The sequence below is a fragment of the Heterocephalus glaber genome, unplaced genomic scaffold, assembly GCF_053883595.1.
Source record: "Heterocephalus glaber isolate CG9 unplaced genomic scaffold, H.glaber_assembly_v1.0 deba00001538, whole genome shotgun sequence".
NCBI lineage: Eukaryota > Metazoa > Chordata > Mammalia > Rodentia > Bathyergidae > Heterocephalus > Heterocephalus glaber.
In genome coordinates this window covers 3,612,568-3,627,573 of record NW_028258333.1, presented here as the reverse complement: position 1 = coordinate 3,627,573, position 15,006 = coordinate 3,612,568, and the positions used below count along the sequence as shown (strand labels likewise).

Below are 15,006 nucleotides of genomic sequence, written 5' to 3'. Positions count from 1 at the left end.
CCTGGTTTGTGCTATGTTCACTGCATAGTGCAATCCCTGCTTCACTCAGTTTTGTTCCAGATTTCATGGCTTTGCCTTGTGTATTTCTGCAAGCTCAGATCTGCCTGAATGTAGCTACATTCAGCCAGGGTTGCCATGGAAGAGATCCCTGGGTGGGTGATTGGACTAAGTGACTCCAGGTGCTTCCATCCTTAAGAATGCATTATTTCAGGTTCAAGCAGGTAGCCAGTTCCTTCCTAGAGGTGTCCTGATGGCTTTAAAGTTGTTTTCTTTTCTTGAGGCTGTCTGTCTTCTTTTAACTTCATTAGATTCTTTTGAGAAACAGAAGTTATTTATTTTCCTTCTTCCAAGATAAGGCTTCGAGGCTTTGATGTCTGTTGTAATTAGGCTTAATGTCATTGAGCACATTTCCTGCACAATACAGTGCTATACCGTGCCTCATGCCATGAGCATGTCTCAGTGGGCTCCTTCTTCCCTGTGGGTGGCCTGTGAAGACATGAACATGTTGTCAGGCTGGAGCTTAATCTGTACTTGTGTCTTATCTGTGAAGTCCTGTTGGGTTTTCTGTTTGCATGCACACTCATTCTTTAAATGTGACCATTCCTACAGTACTCATTTTAGTGAGCCAGTTGTTGCAAAACATGACCAAGCACCACAGATTTTAGCATTGCTTGCTTGCGTTTTTAACCCAGAATGAATACTGGATTGGAAAAATTAAAAGAAGCTTCAGAATCTGTGGCAGCCCTGAGCAAAGAACTGGAAGTAAAAGAAAAGGAGTTGCAAGTGGCCAATGATAAAGCTGACATGGTAGGTGGACGTTCCTACATGCTCCATGTGCCTCTGGAATTCTCAGGTCACAAATATTAATGGTGCTTGCATATTCACTACATTTTAACCATCCTTTTAACCATGGAGCTATAGATGTTTACTTCCATTAGGATAACCTACTCTTAACTTTATGTGTGAGAAATTGGGTAAGTGGACAAAATCAACAAATTAAGGTAAGGAGGTATATTTTCCAGCTCAATCTTTGGTAATTTTTGATGAGTTTTAAAAATTATTTTATATCAAATCAGGTCTTAAAAGAAGTGACAATGAAAGCACAGGCTGCTGAAAAAGTCAAGGCTGAGGTGCAGAAGGTGAAGGACAAAGCCCAGGTCATTGTAGACAGCATCTCAAAGGACAAAGCTATTGCTGAAGAGAAACTAGAAGCAGCAAAGCCAGCTTTAGAAGAAGCAGAAGCAGCCCTGCAGGTAAATCTGTGTGACTGATGTAACAGATGCACTTTTAGGCTTAGAAAGATGTAAGGAAAAAATTAGTTGATAACAAGGAAATGGTTTACTTAATCAGACCACAGCCCTAGCCACTGGAATGATTTCAAGTAATATTTTCTGCTTTGAGACTTTATTAACTCTTTGTAGATTTTGTATGTGCAAAATGACACCTATCTTATTCTCCATACTCATGAATAATGAGCATTTTTTAAGAATAGTGGTTGGAATCCTGGGTTCTCTGTTAAACTCTGTCATGAAAAAGCTATGTGACACTGGAAAAGTAACATAAGCTTTCTGAAACAACATTTCCTCATTCATTCACTAAGAACTTTGAAGTAGGTGATCTATGATACATAACTTTTCCGAGTTTACCCATGAAGGGTCTAAATACATACTGGTCTAACCTTAGCAAATTAATCACAGAGTGTGGGCAGGTCTTAGCCCAATCAGGGCAATTCTATGGCAATTATAGAAATGGTGAAATTACAAAGGAAGTTGTATGCTGAAAAATGTAATGTGTTTAGTGAACTAGGCCACACCTGAAAGAGCTGCTGTTTTAAGGTTGAAGACTTAATCTAAGATTTGCTTTGGTTGGAATTTAAGATTGCTTTTACTTCAATCTCACTCACCTACTCCCTAATGTTATTGATTCTTGGCTTAGAAATGGCTGGGCAATGGAATTTGGGTGCCTGTCCACTGCTAACTCAAGTTATTTAACCTCAGTGGAGCATACGTCATTACTTGATAATGCAGTTATGTTTTCTTATCAGTTCTTTAGCATGCTGCTTGAAACACTTCTAAATCTTTTTGATCCAAGTGAAGTCTTTCGTCTTTTTGCGTCAATGTGTAACATGTGTTTCTGCTCCTGTGAGACAACGAAGACGCTGCTTTCTCATTTATCTCTCCAACTTTCCACACTACTCTTGCATGTTACATATGATTCTTAAATGTTCCTCAGTTCCAGTATGCACTGGCTCCACTGTGGTCCTTAATCCTGAGCTCCCTCAGGGTCTGTGGTTTCTTAGATTTGTGAACATCTCCAGATCCCTCTTTAGCCAAACCAAGAGTTTCTGATCAACATGGAGCAATGATGGCACAATGAAACTTTGAAACTTTTGAAACTTTGATGAATTTATGGTACCTAATGGAACCATGGGACTAGAGCATATGGCCTCTCAGGTCTTGCTTGAAAGACCAACATTTCTGTAAGACTTAAGAGACTTGGTATCTCTTTTAAAATGTTTTCCAGTGTTTTAATTTAGTGCTTTCTACCTCCAAAATATGCATGGTGATGTGATCAGTAGCACAGAAATATGTGGGAGCAGGGTAAGGGGAGCAGCAGTGTGTTAGTCAGTGTTCTGTGACTATAACAAAATACTTGAGATACTCAACTGATGATGAGAATGGGCTTACTTTGGCTCACAGTTTTGAAGGTACCGGTCTGTGGTCAGCTTTGTTGCTTTGGGCCTATTCATACAATAAGTAAAGTAATAGGAAAGAATGTGTCCCTTCCTAACTCAATGCTTAAATATGACCTTAACTAACTAGAAGAAAAAGTAAAAAATATTTCCAGATGTTAAATAAATGTTGGATTACTGTGGTGTATAGGAGATGGCATAACAGTCATATTACTTTCCTCCCAGACAAAAGGTTCACCGAACCAAGTTGAATCTCAGTTATAATAATTCCACTCACCATGAGCCCAACTCTATTTGAAAATATTTATTTTTAAAGCTAAACCAAAAAAGCATGGTCAGTCCTTACATTTTGTAGACTTTAACCTGACCCTCCTCTCCCCACTGGCTGTTGTTCTGTTTTCTCCTTTTCTTCAGTAGCCACACATCTCAAACAAAGATCAGTCATTTTCAAATCTTTACCACAAATTTTCCCTAACTTCTTTCTCTAGCTTTCACAAGTATAAGTGTGTTGAAACAAACCTGTCCATGGTACATGGTTACAGTCTGAATTATCAAGTTCAGTGTGTGTGTGTGTGTGTGTGTGTGTGTGTGTGTGTTTTCAGTACTCAGAGGAAAGATCATTAGCTTGGATGAGAAGGTCATTGATTCCTTTCTTGTGACAGGAGGGAAGCAAATGCAAACCAGGTGGAAGGTATTCAGGGCCTGGAAGGAATGAGGTGTACCATGTTTTTCCTAGAACTAGGACTGTATCGGACTATTATATCTCATAATTTTCCAGTACTTATTTCATAAAAGTTTAAGAGCTAGAGAAATTATCAACTAAATTATATAAGTGTGATTATTAAATAACTTACTCTATACTAATATCTCTACTAGAAATGGAATGGAACTTTTCTGAGAGCCTTATGAAATTTGTGTTGATCAAGTCCCTTCATTTAAAGGTCAGTTCCCAGCATAGAAACCTCTAATTAGTCAATCTGTTAGCCCTGCAGCCACCCTCTGGTGTCAGTCCACAGTGACACTTGCCTAAGAGAGAGGCAGATTCTTGACCTACATAGCTAATGAGTTAAAAAAAAAAAAAAAGCACTGCAAATACAATCTTTTTTCTGGTTTTGAACCTGATATGTACTTAAAAGCTGAGTATTCTTTTTTTTGAGTACATTTTTCTTTTCTCTTTTTTCTGACACAAAGTGGTCTGTACAGTTTTAGAGAAGTCACAGCTCCTTATCTGTTCCCCAACATTTTTCTCTTTTCACTGTCAGTTTGAAGTGTAAAAATTTGAGCTTTTCAGGACATGCAGTTTTTTTCTTTTTTGGATTAAACATACCTCTCACCTCATGACTGTGGATTTAATTTAAAAGCGAGTTCCGTCCTTTGTTGAAACACCAGAGTTTGGACATGAAAGGTCTGTACTTTCCTGTCTGAGGCCAGGTGACACCCCTGTACCTCCCCCAGACCATCAAGCCTTCTGACATCGCCACTGTCCGCACGCTGGGGAGACCCCCTCACCTCATCATGCGGATCATGGACTGCGTGCTGCTGCTGTTTCAGAGGAAGGTCAACATGGTGAAAACTGACCCGGAAAAAAACTGCACCATACCTTCCTGGCAGGAATCTTTAAAACTGATGACCGCGGGGAACTTTTTACAGAACTTACAGGTGAGTAGTTCAGTAATGAGGCGGTAAGTAAGGACTCTGGCGTAGCTGGGTCCTTCAGTAGAATAAATTTCTAAAAAGAATTCACTCTACCTAGATATTTTGGACATGTATTTTTTTTTCAGTGTAGAATCTTTTCTTTCAAATATAAGATGTCTTGCATTGTAGAGCTGTTACTAAAAAATAAGAAGATTTTAAGTGTATGAAAGCATTACCAGTGATAAATATGTTTCAACAAAAATTAGAAAATCACTTAAAGGACACTGAATATATGTGTATATATTGTATGCATAAGATTACAAATACACTTGTTCCTAAGCATTTGCAGGGTACTGTTTCCAGGGCACCCTGTGGATGCAAAAATCTTAAAACATTTAAAAGTCTTTTATATAAAACAATACATTTGCATACTATTTGCATGTCATTTGCATCTTTCTGTATACTTTCAGCCACATCTAGAATATTTATTATTATAATGCAATCTAATGCTGTGTAAATAGCAATACCATATTGTTTAGTGCAGTAGTCCCCAACCTTTTTGATGCCGGGGCCTGGTATTGTGGAAGACAATTTTGTCACAGATGGGAGAGGTGGATGCTTTTGTGATGAATCTAGGTGCTTGCATCCTAGATTAATTACATGCACAGTTCTCTGTAGGGTTCATGTTCCTATAAGAACCAAATGCAGTCCTTGATCTGACAGGAGGTGGGACTCAGGCAGCGAGGGCAGCAATGGGGAGCAGCTCTACATACATATGAAGCTCTCACTTGCTCACTGCTCGCCTCCTGCTTTGTGGTCTCTTCCTAATGGACCCTCATGGGTTAGGGACCCCTGGCTTAAGGAATAATGAGAAAAAAAGTTTTGTTCATGTTTAGTACTGACACAATTTTTTTTCTGGACATTTTTGAAGCATAATTGGTTGTGTTTGTGGATGTGGGGCCTGACCTATGGATTCAAGAGACCCACTGTGTATGCATTGAAAGTCTCAGTAATAATTTTTTGAGTATTAGTTTACATCTTTTGCATATTATTATGATAGAAAATGTTTAATACAATTCACAAAGTTTAAGTTCCCTACTTGATGAACATTTTTTATGTCTATACCTATTAATGGAACATCTCACACACACACACACACACACACACACACACACACATATTTCCAGACTCCAGAAATCTCTTTTGTGAAAACTTAGTCAATAACTTTCCTTAAGATAACTATGATTCTAAAAGGTATAATAGATAATGTGAAATAGGAAGAAAAGAACCAAAGGGGAGGAGGAAGTGGGAGGAGTAGGGGAAAGGAAAGAAGGGAAAGGAATAAATATGAGAAAAGGAAAAAAATGGAAACAAAGTCTTTGTAAATAGGGAGGGGTGGAGGGGTTGAAGGGAGGGCAGGGGAATAGGGAGGAAAATAAGAACCAAGATATATCAAGTAAAGATACAAATTCCCAAAGATGAGTGTCATCATATTGAATACCTAAAATGTACAAATAAAATTAATGAATGAAAAAAAAACTGTGATTCTGACAAATAGTTTTGCCTGTTTTGAAATTTACATATGTGAAGTCATATTTGGTGAACTCTTTTGACCTCTTTCATTGAGCATCTCTGTGAGGCCACAAAGCAGGAGGTGAGCAGAGGGGAAGTGAGAGCTTTATCTATGTATAGCTGCTCCCAATCGCTGCCATTACTGCCCAAGCTCTGCCTCCTGTCAGATCAAGGTCAGCATTCGATTCTCATAGGAGCTCGAACCTTACTGTGAGATTTATTCTTACAGATGCAGAGGGTAATATTTCATTCTTTTTTATTTACAGGGTTCCAGTATCAGAGTGTATGGTGGTGTGTGCGGTGAATGTTTAACAACTGGTTGTTTGATTGGAGAAATAAAAATAAAGGAAAAAAAGCTGATTTGTAGTGTTAGCCATAGTGTATGTAACTACTCCCAGAATGGTCAGTTCCATGCTCCCCAAATGAAGTTGCTGAATGCAGAGCTGGGCACAGGTGCAGAGCAGCATTCCTGTATGTGGTATTTCCACTATTTAGAGGCAATTGCTATAAAGGACCTCAAAAAAAAAAAAAAAAAAGAAAAGAAAGAAAGCATTTTTGGCTGTACAATTGTTTGAGTTGCACTAAGAGCCTAATATGAATTTGATTTCATGGAAAGAAATATTTTGACTTCATTTCCCTTCTTTATTCCACAGCAATTCCCAAAAGACACAATCAATGAAGAAGTGATAGAATTTTTGAGTCCTTACTTTGAAATGCCAGATTACAACATTGAAACTGCTAAACGCGTATGTGGGAATGTAGCAGGGCTTTGTTCCTGGACTAGAGCCATGGCTTCCTTCTTTTCTATAAACAAAGAGGTGCTGCCTCTGAAGGTAAGTCTCCTAAGTAGAACTGCTTGAGCTATGCCTAGGAGGGGTCTCTGGGTCAACGGGTCTTAGCTTTGCACAGTAGTGGAAAAGCTTTAGGCCTCTAGTTTTATTTTACTCAGATCCATAGGGAGAGCCAGTGTTAAAAAGAACACAGAATGTTTCTTTCATCTCTGTAATCCTACTTCAGTCAGAATGATGTGAGCCTTTAAGGATGGACTTACTTTCTACAAGGACTCTAAATTCTTTGTGGGTTACAGGATATTTTTTTCCCATTAAGTTTGTTGGTATATTTTAGGTATAAAATACAGTTACATTCATCACTGGGATCTTGTACCATTACATGAATATCTTGGTTCTTATTTTTTTCCCCTTCCTCTGCCCCCCCCCTCCACCCTTCCCTATTTGCAAAGATTTTGTTTCCATTTTTTTTCTTTTCTCATATTTTTTCTTTTCCCTTCTTTCCTTTCCCCTACTCCTTCCACTTCCCCTGCTCCTTTAGACCGTTTCTTCCTATTACACAATATCAATTATACATTTTAAAAATTACAGTATGAAGATCTAGGGGACATTACCATAGATTTTACAGAATTTAAAAGGATATAGAGAGCACATTACAAAAATCTTTTTTGAAATAAATTTGACAACTTCTAAGAAGTACCTTGGAAGACAAATTAATGAAACTGACTCTAGAGGAAATAAAAAATTTGAATAGCACCTATTAAAGAAAGTATATTCCTAGCTTGAAAACCTACCTCTATGACAACAACAGGCTCATATATGTCTTAACTGATAAATTATATCAAACATTTAAAGCAGAAAAAAGAAGGAACACTTCTCCCCTCATTTTAGGAAATCAACATTGTGCTAATCCTAAAACTGGATAAAGATAATAGAAGGAAAAAGTATGAACATAGATAGAAATTTGTTTAATAAAACAAACTATTAGAAGTCAGATCTGGCAGTATGTAGAAAGTGGTTTTATTATAGGGATGGCACTGTTGGTTCAGCATTGGAAGATCCACCCCCAAAAGTCATCATTTTAACAGAGGAAAGGAAAAAGCCATATGATCCTGTCACTAGTTGGAGAAAAAGTATTGGACTAAATTCCACAGCTGTTTATGGTAAAAGCTATCAGAAGCCTAGAAGTAGAACAGAACCTTCTCAACAGATCAAAGACATGTACTCCATACTTCCAGCGAGAATGCCTTCTATGAATAGAGAAGATACAATGCTTTCTCCTTAAGGTGGGGAACAAGGGCAGATATGCTTACTCTCTATCTGTCCATTAAACTTTGAAAGCTAGGCCCAACCAAAATAGTCTGGCAATAAAATGACACAATTAGGATAGGATTGGCAAGGTAGAAGGAAAATCTTTATATGTAGATGAAATCATCATCTACAGAGAAAATACTAAGAAATTTCTAGGAGCCCCTAGAACTTGTATTTGAGTTTAGCATGATTAGAAAACACAAGGTATATAGAAAAATTCAGGTCTATGTATACTTGCTATAAATGAAGAATTGGATATTGAAATTTAAAAGTTATGTAGGAGTACAAAGGACCTAGAAAAGTAAATAGAAAAAAAAGACAAAAGAACAGTGTTGGAAGACATTTATTTCCTAATTTTAAGACTTCCTCTAAAGCTACAGTAATCAAGGCAGTGTTGGTGTGAGGAAAGACATATAGATCAATGGAATAAAACAGAGAGTCTAGAAATAGAACCATACATATATGGTCCACTGAGTTTTGAAAGATTATTTAACATTAACATTTTATAGAATATGAACTCAATTCAAAGCTGAGGAAAAGATATTATTTTCAGCAAATGACACTAGAACACCTGGTATCTGTATATAAAAAATTAACCTCAACTCTTTATTTCCATACATAAAAATAACTTGAAGGGATCTATGAACCTAAATATGAAAGCCTAAAAGTATAAAACTTTAACAAGAAATTAGAAGGAAAAATGTTTATGAATTTAGGGTAAGCAAGAACTTCCTAGGATAAAAAAACACATGGTGTATGAAAGAAAAAAAATTGATAAATGAGATTCCATCAAAATTTAGAACTTTAAATGACATCGTTAATATGAAAAGTAGTCCTTAAACAGACCATATTTACAATGCATATAACCTACGACCAGAATATATAAAGAACTCTTACAGCTCATTAATATACAACCAAATTAAAAAGTAGACACAAGAAGATGATAAAGAGCCAGTACAGCACAAGGAAATGTGTGCAACACTGGAATCAGAAAAATACTAATCAGTACAATAACAAGATTGAATTATACACTCATTAGGGAGATGAATTCAAAAGTTTTAAAAGCCTTGTGATGACTTTTTCTTTTTGTTGGATTCTCCCCCTTTGCATTTAATTTGTCACGCCCAACGGATTCATTCTGCTGGGCTTCCTGGGGTTGTGATCCTCATTGTCTTTTCCTAGGATATGGTCTAAAATCTTTTGGAGTGCTGGTTTGGTATTAATGAAGTTCCTAAGGTGCTCTTTATCATGAAAATATCTTATTTCTCCATCCATTTTGAAAGATAGTTTTTCAGGGTACATCAATCTGGGTTGGAGGCTGTTTTCCTTTAGGGTTTGAAATACATCACTCCAAGCTCTTCTTGCCTTGAGAAGTCTGGTGTGATTCTGATGGGCTTTCCTTTGTATGCGATTTTTTTCTTTTCTTTCACTGCTTGTAGAATTTTGTTCTTCTGTTGGATTTTTGGAATCTTAACTGTTATATGCCTGTGTGTAGATTTTTTTTGATCACAGCTACTTGGAGTCCTATATGCCTCACTTATCTGTATGTCAAGTTCTTTTCCCCTCCTTGGGAAGTTTTCTGCCATCAGTTCTGTGAACGTTTTTTTTTTTTTTTTTTTTTTTTTTTTTTTTATGTCATCTGCCCTCTCTCCTGTTTCTTCATTGACTCCAGTCAGTCTTATGTTATTCTTCTTTGCATCATCTAGCAGGTGCTGGATGGATTTCTCATGGTCCCTTATAATTTTAAAGCAATTTTTCTTTTCCTGGTCACTAATTGCAATCTTATGTTCTATATCTAAAATTCTGTCCTGACATTGGTTCATTCTGCTGCATAGACTTTCAGTGGATTTTTCAATCTCCTGGAAATCTTTTTTATGGATTCCATTTGTTTCCTATGTTGGGAATCCATCATATTCCTCAGCTCCTCTACTTTTTTATCTGTGTCCTCTGTAGATTTATTAATCATGTCTTGCACTATGGGCACAATCTCTGCTGTTATGTGAGAAATTATTTCTGATTTCATTTTTTTCAGATTTTCTTTTGTTGCCAGTTGAGGGAGTCCAGGTGGTTGAGTATCAGATTGTTCCTTCTTGCTGTAGGTGATCTGAAAGTCTGTTTTTGAGGCTTGTTTATGTGTCTTCTCATTTCCATGGGGAGTTGCTGCTGGCACCCATGCATCTCACCTCCTCTGCCCTGGGAGTGGTGGAATGGGCCGGGGAGCCTCCTCCTGGATCCTGGGTTTGGCTCACATCCTCTGCCCTGGGAGCAGTTAAATGGCAGCCCAGGAGCCTCCTCCTGGGCACTGGCATTCGCTAACCTCCTCTGCCTTCCAGAATATTTTTCTTTCATAATGTCATCTTAAAAAAAAACCTCAGATAATTATAAGAGAATTGCCCACTAATGTTCAAAATCTCGACTCAGGGAAGCCTGTGAATGAGGCAAGGTTACAACACTGATGCTGGAGGTTGGAAAATGCTAAAAGCTGGTCTTGGTTTAAGACAGAATAGTCTTCCATTACTCCTCCTTTGTCTCTTTCAAAAGAATATCATCTGTTTGTTATTAATATGACTTGGAAACTACATCTTTTGTATTAGCTTTCCTGTCACTGGGACATAATACCTGACAAGCACAAGAAGGAAGAGAGGTTTAATTTGGCTCATGGTTTGGAGATTCAGTCTATGGTTGGCTGGCTCTCAGGTAGAAACCTCATGGCAGAAGGTCTTGGTGGAGCAAAGTTCACAGCAGCTGTGAAGCAGAGCAAGGGAACTGCACCAGATAGGAAGGGGTTAGGGAGTGACGAAGATGACATGGCTCACCTAGACACACCTAGAAGTTGGTTTACTAGTTTCCTAGGGGTTCATCAAATCAGCAGTTGAGCTTAACCATCAACACTGTGTTGCCATTTGAATAGTTAAATTTTTGAGTTTCATTGCTATACAAATCCCCACCATTAAAAGACATTTAGTCTTCACAAATGGAGAGGCAAGTACTGTTTTTGAAAATGAAACATTGATGTCTCAAAAATCAGAACTTATGGCTTGTTTGGTCATTTTGTTTTGTATAAGTTTGATCTTTCCCAACCATCAACTAAAATCCATTTATTGTAAACTACCAAGAAACTTAAGACCTGGTAAAAATAATCAAGACTAGCAGAAGTTTAGGTATTGAGTTGCAAGTCACAATATATTTTCTACTTGTTACCATATCAAGGCCATCTGTTCAATAGTTGGGGTCCTTGGGGGTCGTAAGACAATTTAAAGGAAAAAAGAAATATTTGATTCAGATAATTTTAGGGCAAATAATTGATATCTTGTTGTCCAACATCATGGCTATTGGGACCAGTAAAAACTCCAGCATAGCCAGGGAGGGGACATTCTGATACTGACTGAATTACAACCACCATGTCAGATGAGAAGTATGGGGCATCTTTTGCACAGTTTTCCAGTAAGTACACATACATAGTGTAATAAAAGGAATTACACTATGTTAGGTTTACAATAGGTTATTTTTCTTCTGTTAGAGTTGTTTTAAGAATAGTGAGCTAATACCATTAAACATGGATATTCTAAGTAGGCTTACATAAGAAGTATGAGATTTCTTTTCTTATGTTCAACAGTTCTGTATTAGTTATTTTCTTATTGCTGGGACAAAATTCCTGACACCCACAAGTTAGAGGAAATGTTTCTTTTGGCTCACATTTTGTAGAGGTTTCAGTCCATATTCAGCTGGCTCCAAGGCATTGCAGCATGACAGAGGGACATGGCATAGGAGAAACAATCCATGACATGGCAGGCAGGAGGCAGTAGGGCCTTCTTTCCCTTTTTATTCCATCTCGGCTGCAAACCTATTGGTTGGTGCCACCCACACACCGGGTGGGGCTTTTCTCTTCACTGTGTCCTTCATCCACACCCAGAACTGTGCTAAACCAAGTAGATCATCAGTGGATTGATGCAATATCATGCCCCCGTGATCCAGCCACTCCCCAAAGCCCCACCTATGAACACATGAGGTTTTGGGGGAACATATGCATAAAAGCCATAAACCTTTCATATCTCATTCTCCATCCAGCCCCAGTCTAGATCACGCAACAGGACATGAAAGGAACCCTTTCAGAGGGGCTCTTCTTTGATCTTAAGTGCTGTGTTTCTTCTGAGAAGTCTGTCTCAGGAGAGCCCTCCTGTAATCTTGTGAGCATCCAGCATCTTGGACCATTCAGCTGGTCAGATTCCTTTTATATTAGTCAGGGAAACACATGCAGTTATGTAGGTTCTATAGGTCCTCTCCCCTAGGGAGAAGTAGAAGATTATTTAAGCTTGTGTGTCTGATTTATTTTACTTAATATTTTCAAAGTGCCTCCCTTTTCCTACAGAAGGATCAAATTCATCCTTTATAGCAGATTAGTATTCCAGTGTGTATACAAATCACATTTACATTAATTATTTTTCAGTTGGTGGACATATAGGCTGCTTCCAAGATTTGGCTATTATGAGTTGTGCTGAAATAAACATTAGTGTGCATGCATAATTATAATATGATATATTTAAGTCTTTTTGGAAGATACCTAGTAGGAGAATAGCTGGATTGAATGGAATTTCTATTTTTAATTTTTTGAGGAATTTCCATACTGATTTCTATAAAGGATGTGCCAATTTACATTCCCACCAACAATGTAGGGGACTTCTTTTTTCACCACAGCCTCACCATGATTTGTTATTATTTGATTTCTGGGTGATTGCCATTCTTTCTGGAGTAAGGTGAAATCTCAGTGTTGTTTAAATTTGCATTCTTTAATGGCCAGTGATGTTGATCAGTTTTAACCTGAAGCTTACTTTCTCTAAGAGCAAAATCGTTATACCTGCTTGCTTGTGGGGTCCTGGTGCCCATAATATTGTTTTCCATCCTTTGATTTTTAGTCTATGAATTTAGATGAGTTTCTTGAATGCAACAGACTGTTGGGTTCTTTTTTTAAAATACAGTCTGCCAATCTTTGTCTGTTAAATGAGGAGTCAAATCCTTTTATATTGCATGTTATTACTGAAAGGTATTTATTTATTCCTGTCATTGAATTTTTTTTGTTGTTGACTGCTTAACTTTTCCTTTTTTGTTTAACTACTTGACTTTCTTGCTGTGGTCATTCCATCTTAATTTTTGGCTGTTGGCTTCAATGTCTCTCATTAGAATATTCTTGAGTATTTTCTTGGAGTGCTTATTTGATGCTCATGTATCTCTTAAGGTGTTCTTTGTTGCGGAAGCTGGCTGACAGTCAGGGGTAGGCCACTGAATGTTCCATGTGTAGCACTTCCAATGTATGTGGGAGGAATAGGTGACTTATTATTTTTATTGTTATTATCTGTGGTGGGAGAATCTTCTCTTTGGAGGTGAGTGAGTTAGTGTGTGGTGGTTAAATTCTACACTCAGCTCCTGGGTTGGAATTGTCCAACTTCATGGTGCGTAGTTAGGAGGATGATGTGACTGTGGTTATGAAACCCATCAGACTGTCACTAAAGGGCAGCCTTACTCCCTTTCTCAGACCAGTCCTTTCCCAAGTCTTGTCAATTCTACTTAAACTGTAATTTTTAAGCCATGTTTTTGTCTGTCACTGGTTCTCACCATTTACAGAACTCTGAAATTTCCCTTAAAAATATGTTCTACAAAAATTGGAAGCCTGAAGTTTTGAAATAGAAAAATAATTTGCCTTAAATTTTTTTTTTACAAAAAGATCTTTGCTTCTTAAGCCTCAGGAAGAATATGCATTTTAATAGTGAATCAACACATTCAAGTTAATTTTAACATTTTTGTAGACTTAAAAGGGAGAAATTTGATTTCAAAAAACATTTTAAAGGATCTAATTTCCAATAAGCATGGACTGTTTTCTAAATTTTTTTGTTAATGGTATTTTTAGATGATGTTTTTTGATTCTATTTTAGTAGAATTAAAGATGATTTGACTGTGATTTATGACTTAATGGTTTTTTGTATATTAAATATATATTGTAAGTCAAATAAACTTTACAATATGCTGGAGGGTATCAGCAGTTTTCTGCTGTGATCATGAGGCTGACTTTAAGCTGCTCTTTACTGCTGTTATCCATATCCTTGAAAGAGTATTACATGACATATTCCTAACCTAGGGAAAGATCAGAACTCAAAATTCAAAATGCAGTTTCTACTGGATGAATATGTATTGGTTTTACACATCATAAAGTTGAAAAATCCTGTCAAATGTATGATAATCATAGCTTTGGGACCATCTATATTATTTTCTTTTTCTATTTTTACTGCACTTAATATTACAATGATCTGCATTCTGCCTGTGCATATTTAGTCTTATAAATTCTTATCCAGGATATGAAAACTATGGCCCATGGGCTAGATCTAGCCCACCACCTATATTTGTTTGTTGATTAAGAATAGCTTTTACTTTTTAAAATGATTGAAACATTCCTTTTTTCATTTTAAAATGGTTTTTACTTAAGTACTTAATAACTTTGATTTTACCTCTTGGCATAAAAAGCCCGAAATATTTACTATCTGGGACTTCACTGAAAAAATTCACATTTGGTCTTAATGCAATTTGAAAAGACTCTAGGGCTGGAACAAAGAAAAGGTGTGCACAGGTGACAATACTGAGTTCTTAGTTTCTGAGGTACAGGCTGTTGGGAAGTCCTCTACCTTCCCTTTCACACTGTGTGTGTCCCACACAGGCCAACTTGGTGGTGCAGGAGAATCGTCATGTCCTGGCCATGCAGGATCTGCAGAAAGCCCAGGCTGAGCTGGATGCAAAGCAAGCAGAGCTTGATGTGGTGCAGGCTGAGTATGAACAGGCCATGACAGAGAAGCAGGTAACCATCCTTGGCATGACAATGGCTGTCACATACCTATCCGGGCTTATTGTAAACTCTCACTCCTATTTTACTTTCTTTCTCCAAGGGTTTGGTTTCCATTGGGGAGTCGCTTAATTTATACAGAATATTTACACAGTACATAATCCCTCATTTTGCTCTGGACT

At 37.4% G+C, this 15,006-nt stretch overlaps 1 protein-coding gene across 6 annotated transcripts in view; it reads left to right on the top strand.

The window, feature by feature from the left end:
* Dnah5 (dynein axonemal heavy chain 5) overlaps window positions 1-15,006 on the top strand; it is a 332,580-nt gene that overhangs the window by 223,878 nt on the left and 93,696 nt on the right. For all 6 annotated transcript variants that reach the window (XM_087189237.1, XM_087189236.1, XM_013072408.3 and 3 more), the window contains 5 exons: window positions 693-807; window positions 1,077-1,253; window positions 4,148-4,351; window positions 6,553-6,732; window positions 14,702-14,839. In XM_087189237.1, the coding sequence (XP_087045363.1) occupies window positions 693-807; window positions 1,077-1,253; window positions 4,148-4,351; window positions 6,553-6,732; window positions 14,702-14,839 (814 nt within the window). The remainder of the gene's footprint in view (window positions 1-692; window positions 808-1,076; window positions 1,254-4,147; window positions 4,352-6,552; window positions 6,733-14,701; window positions 14,840-15,006) is intronic.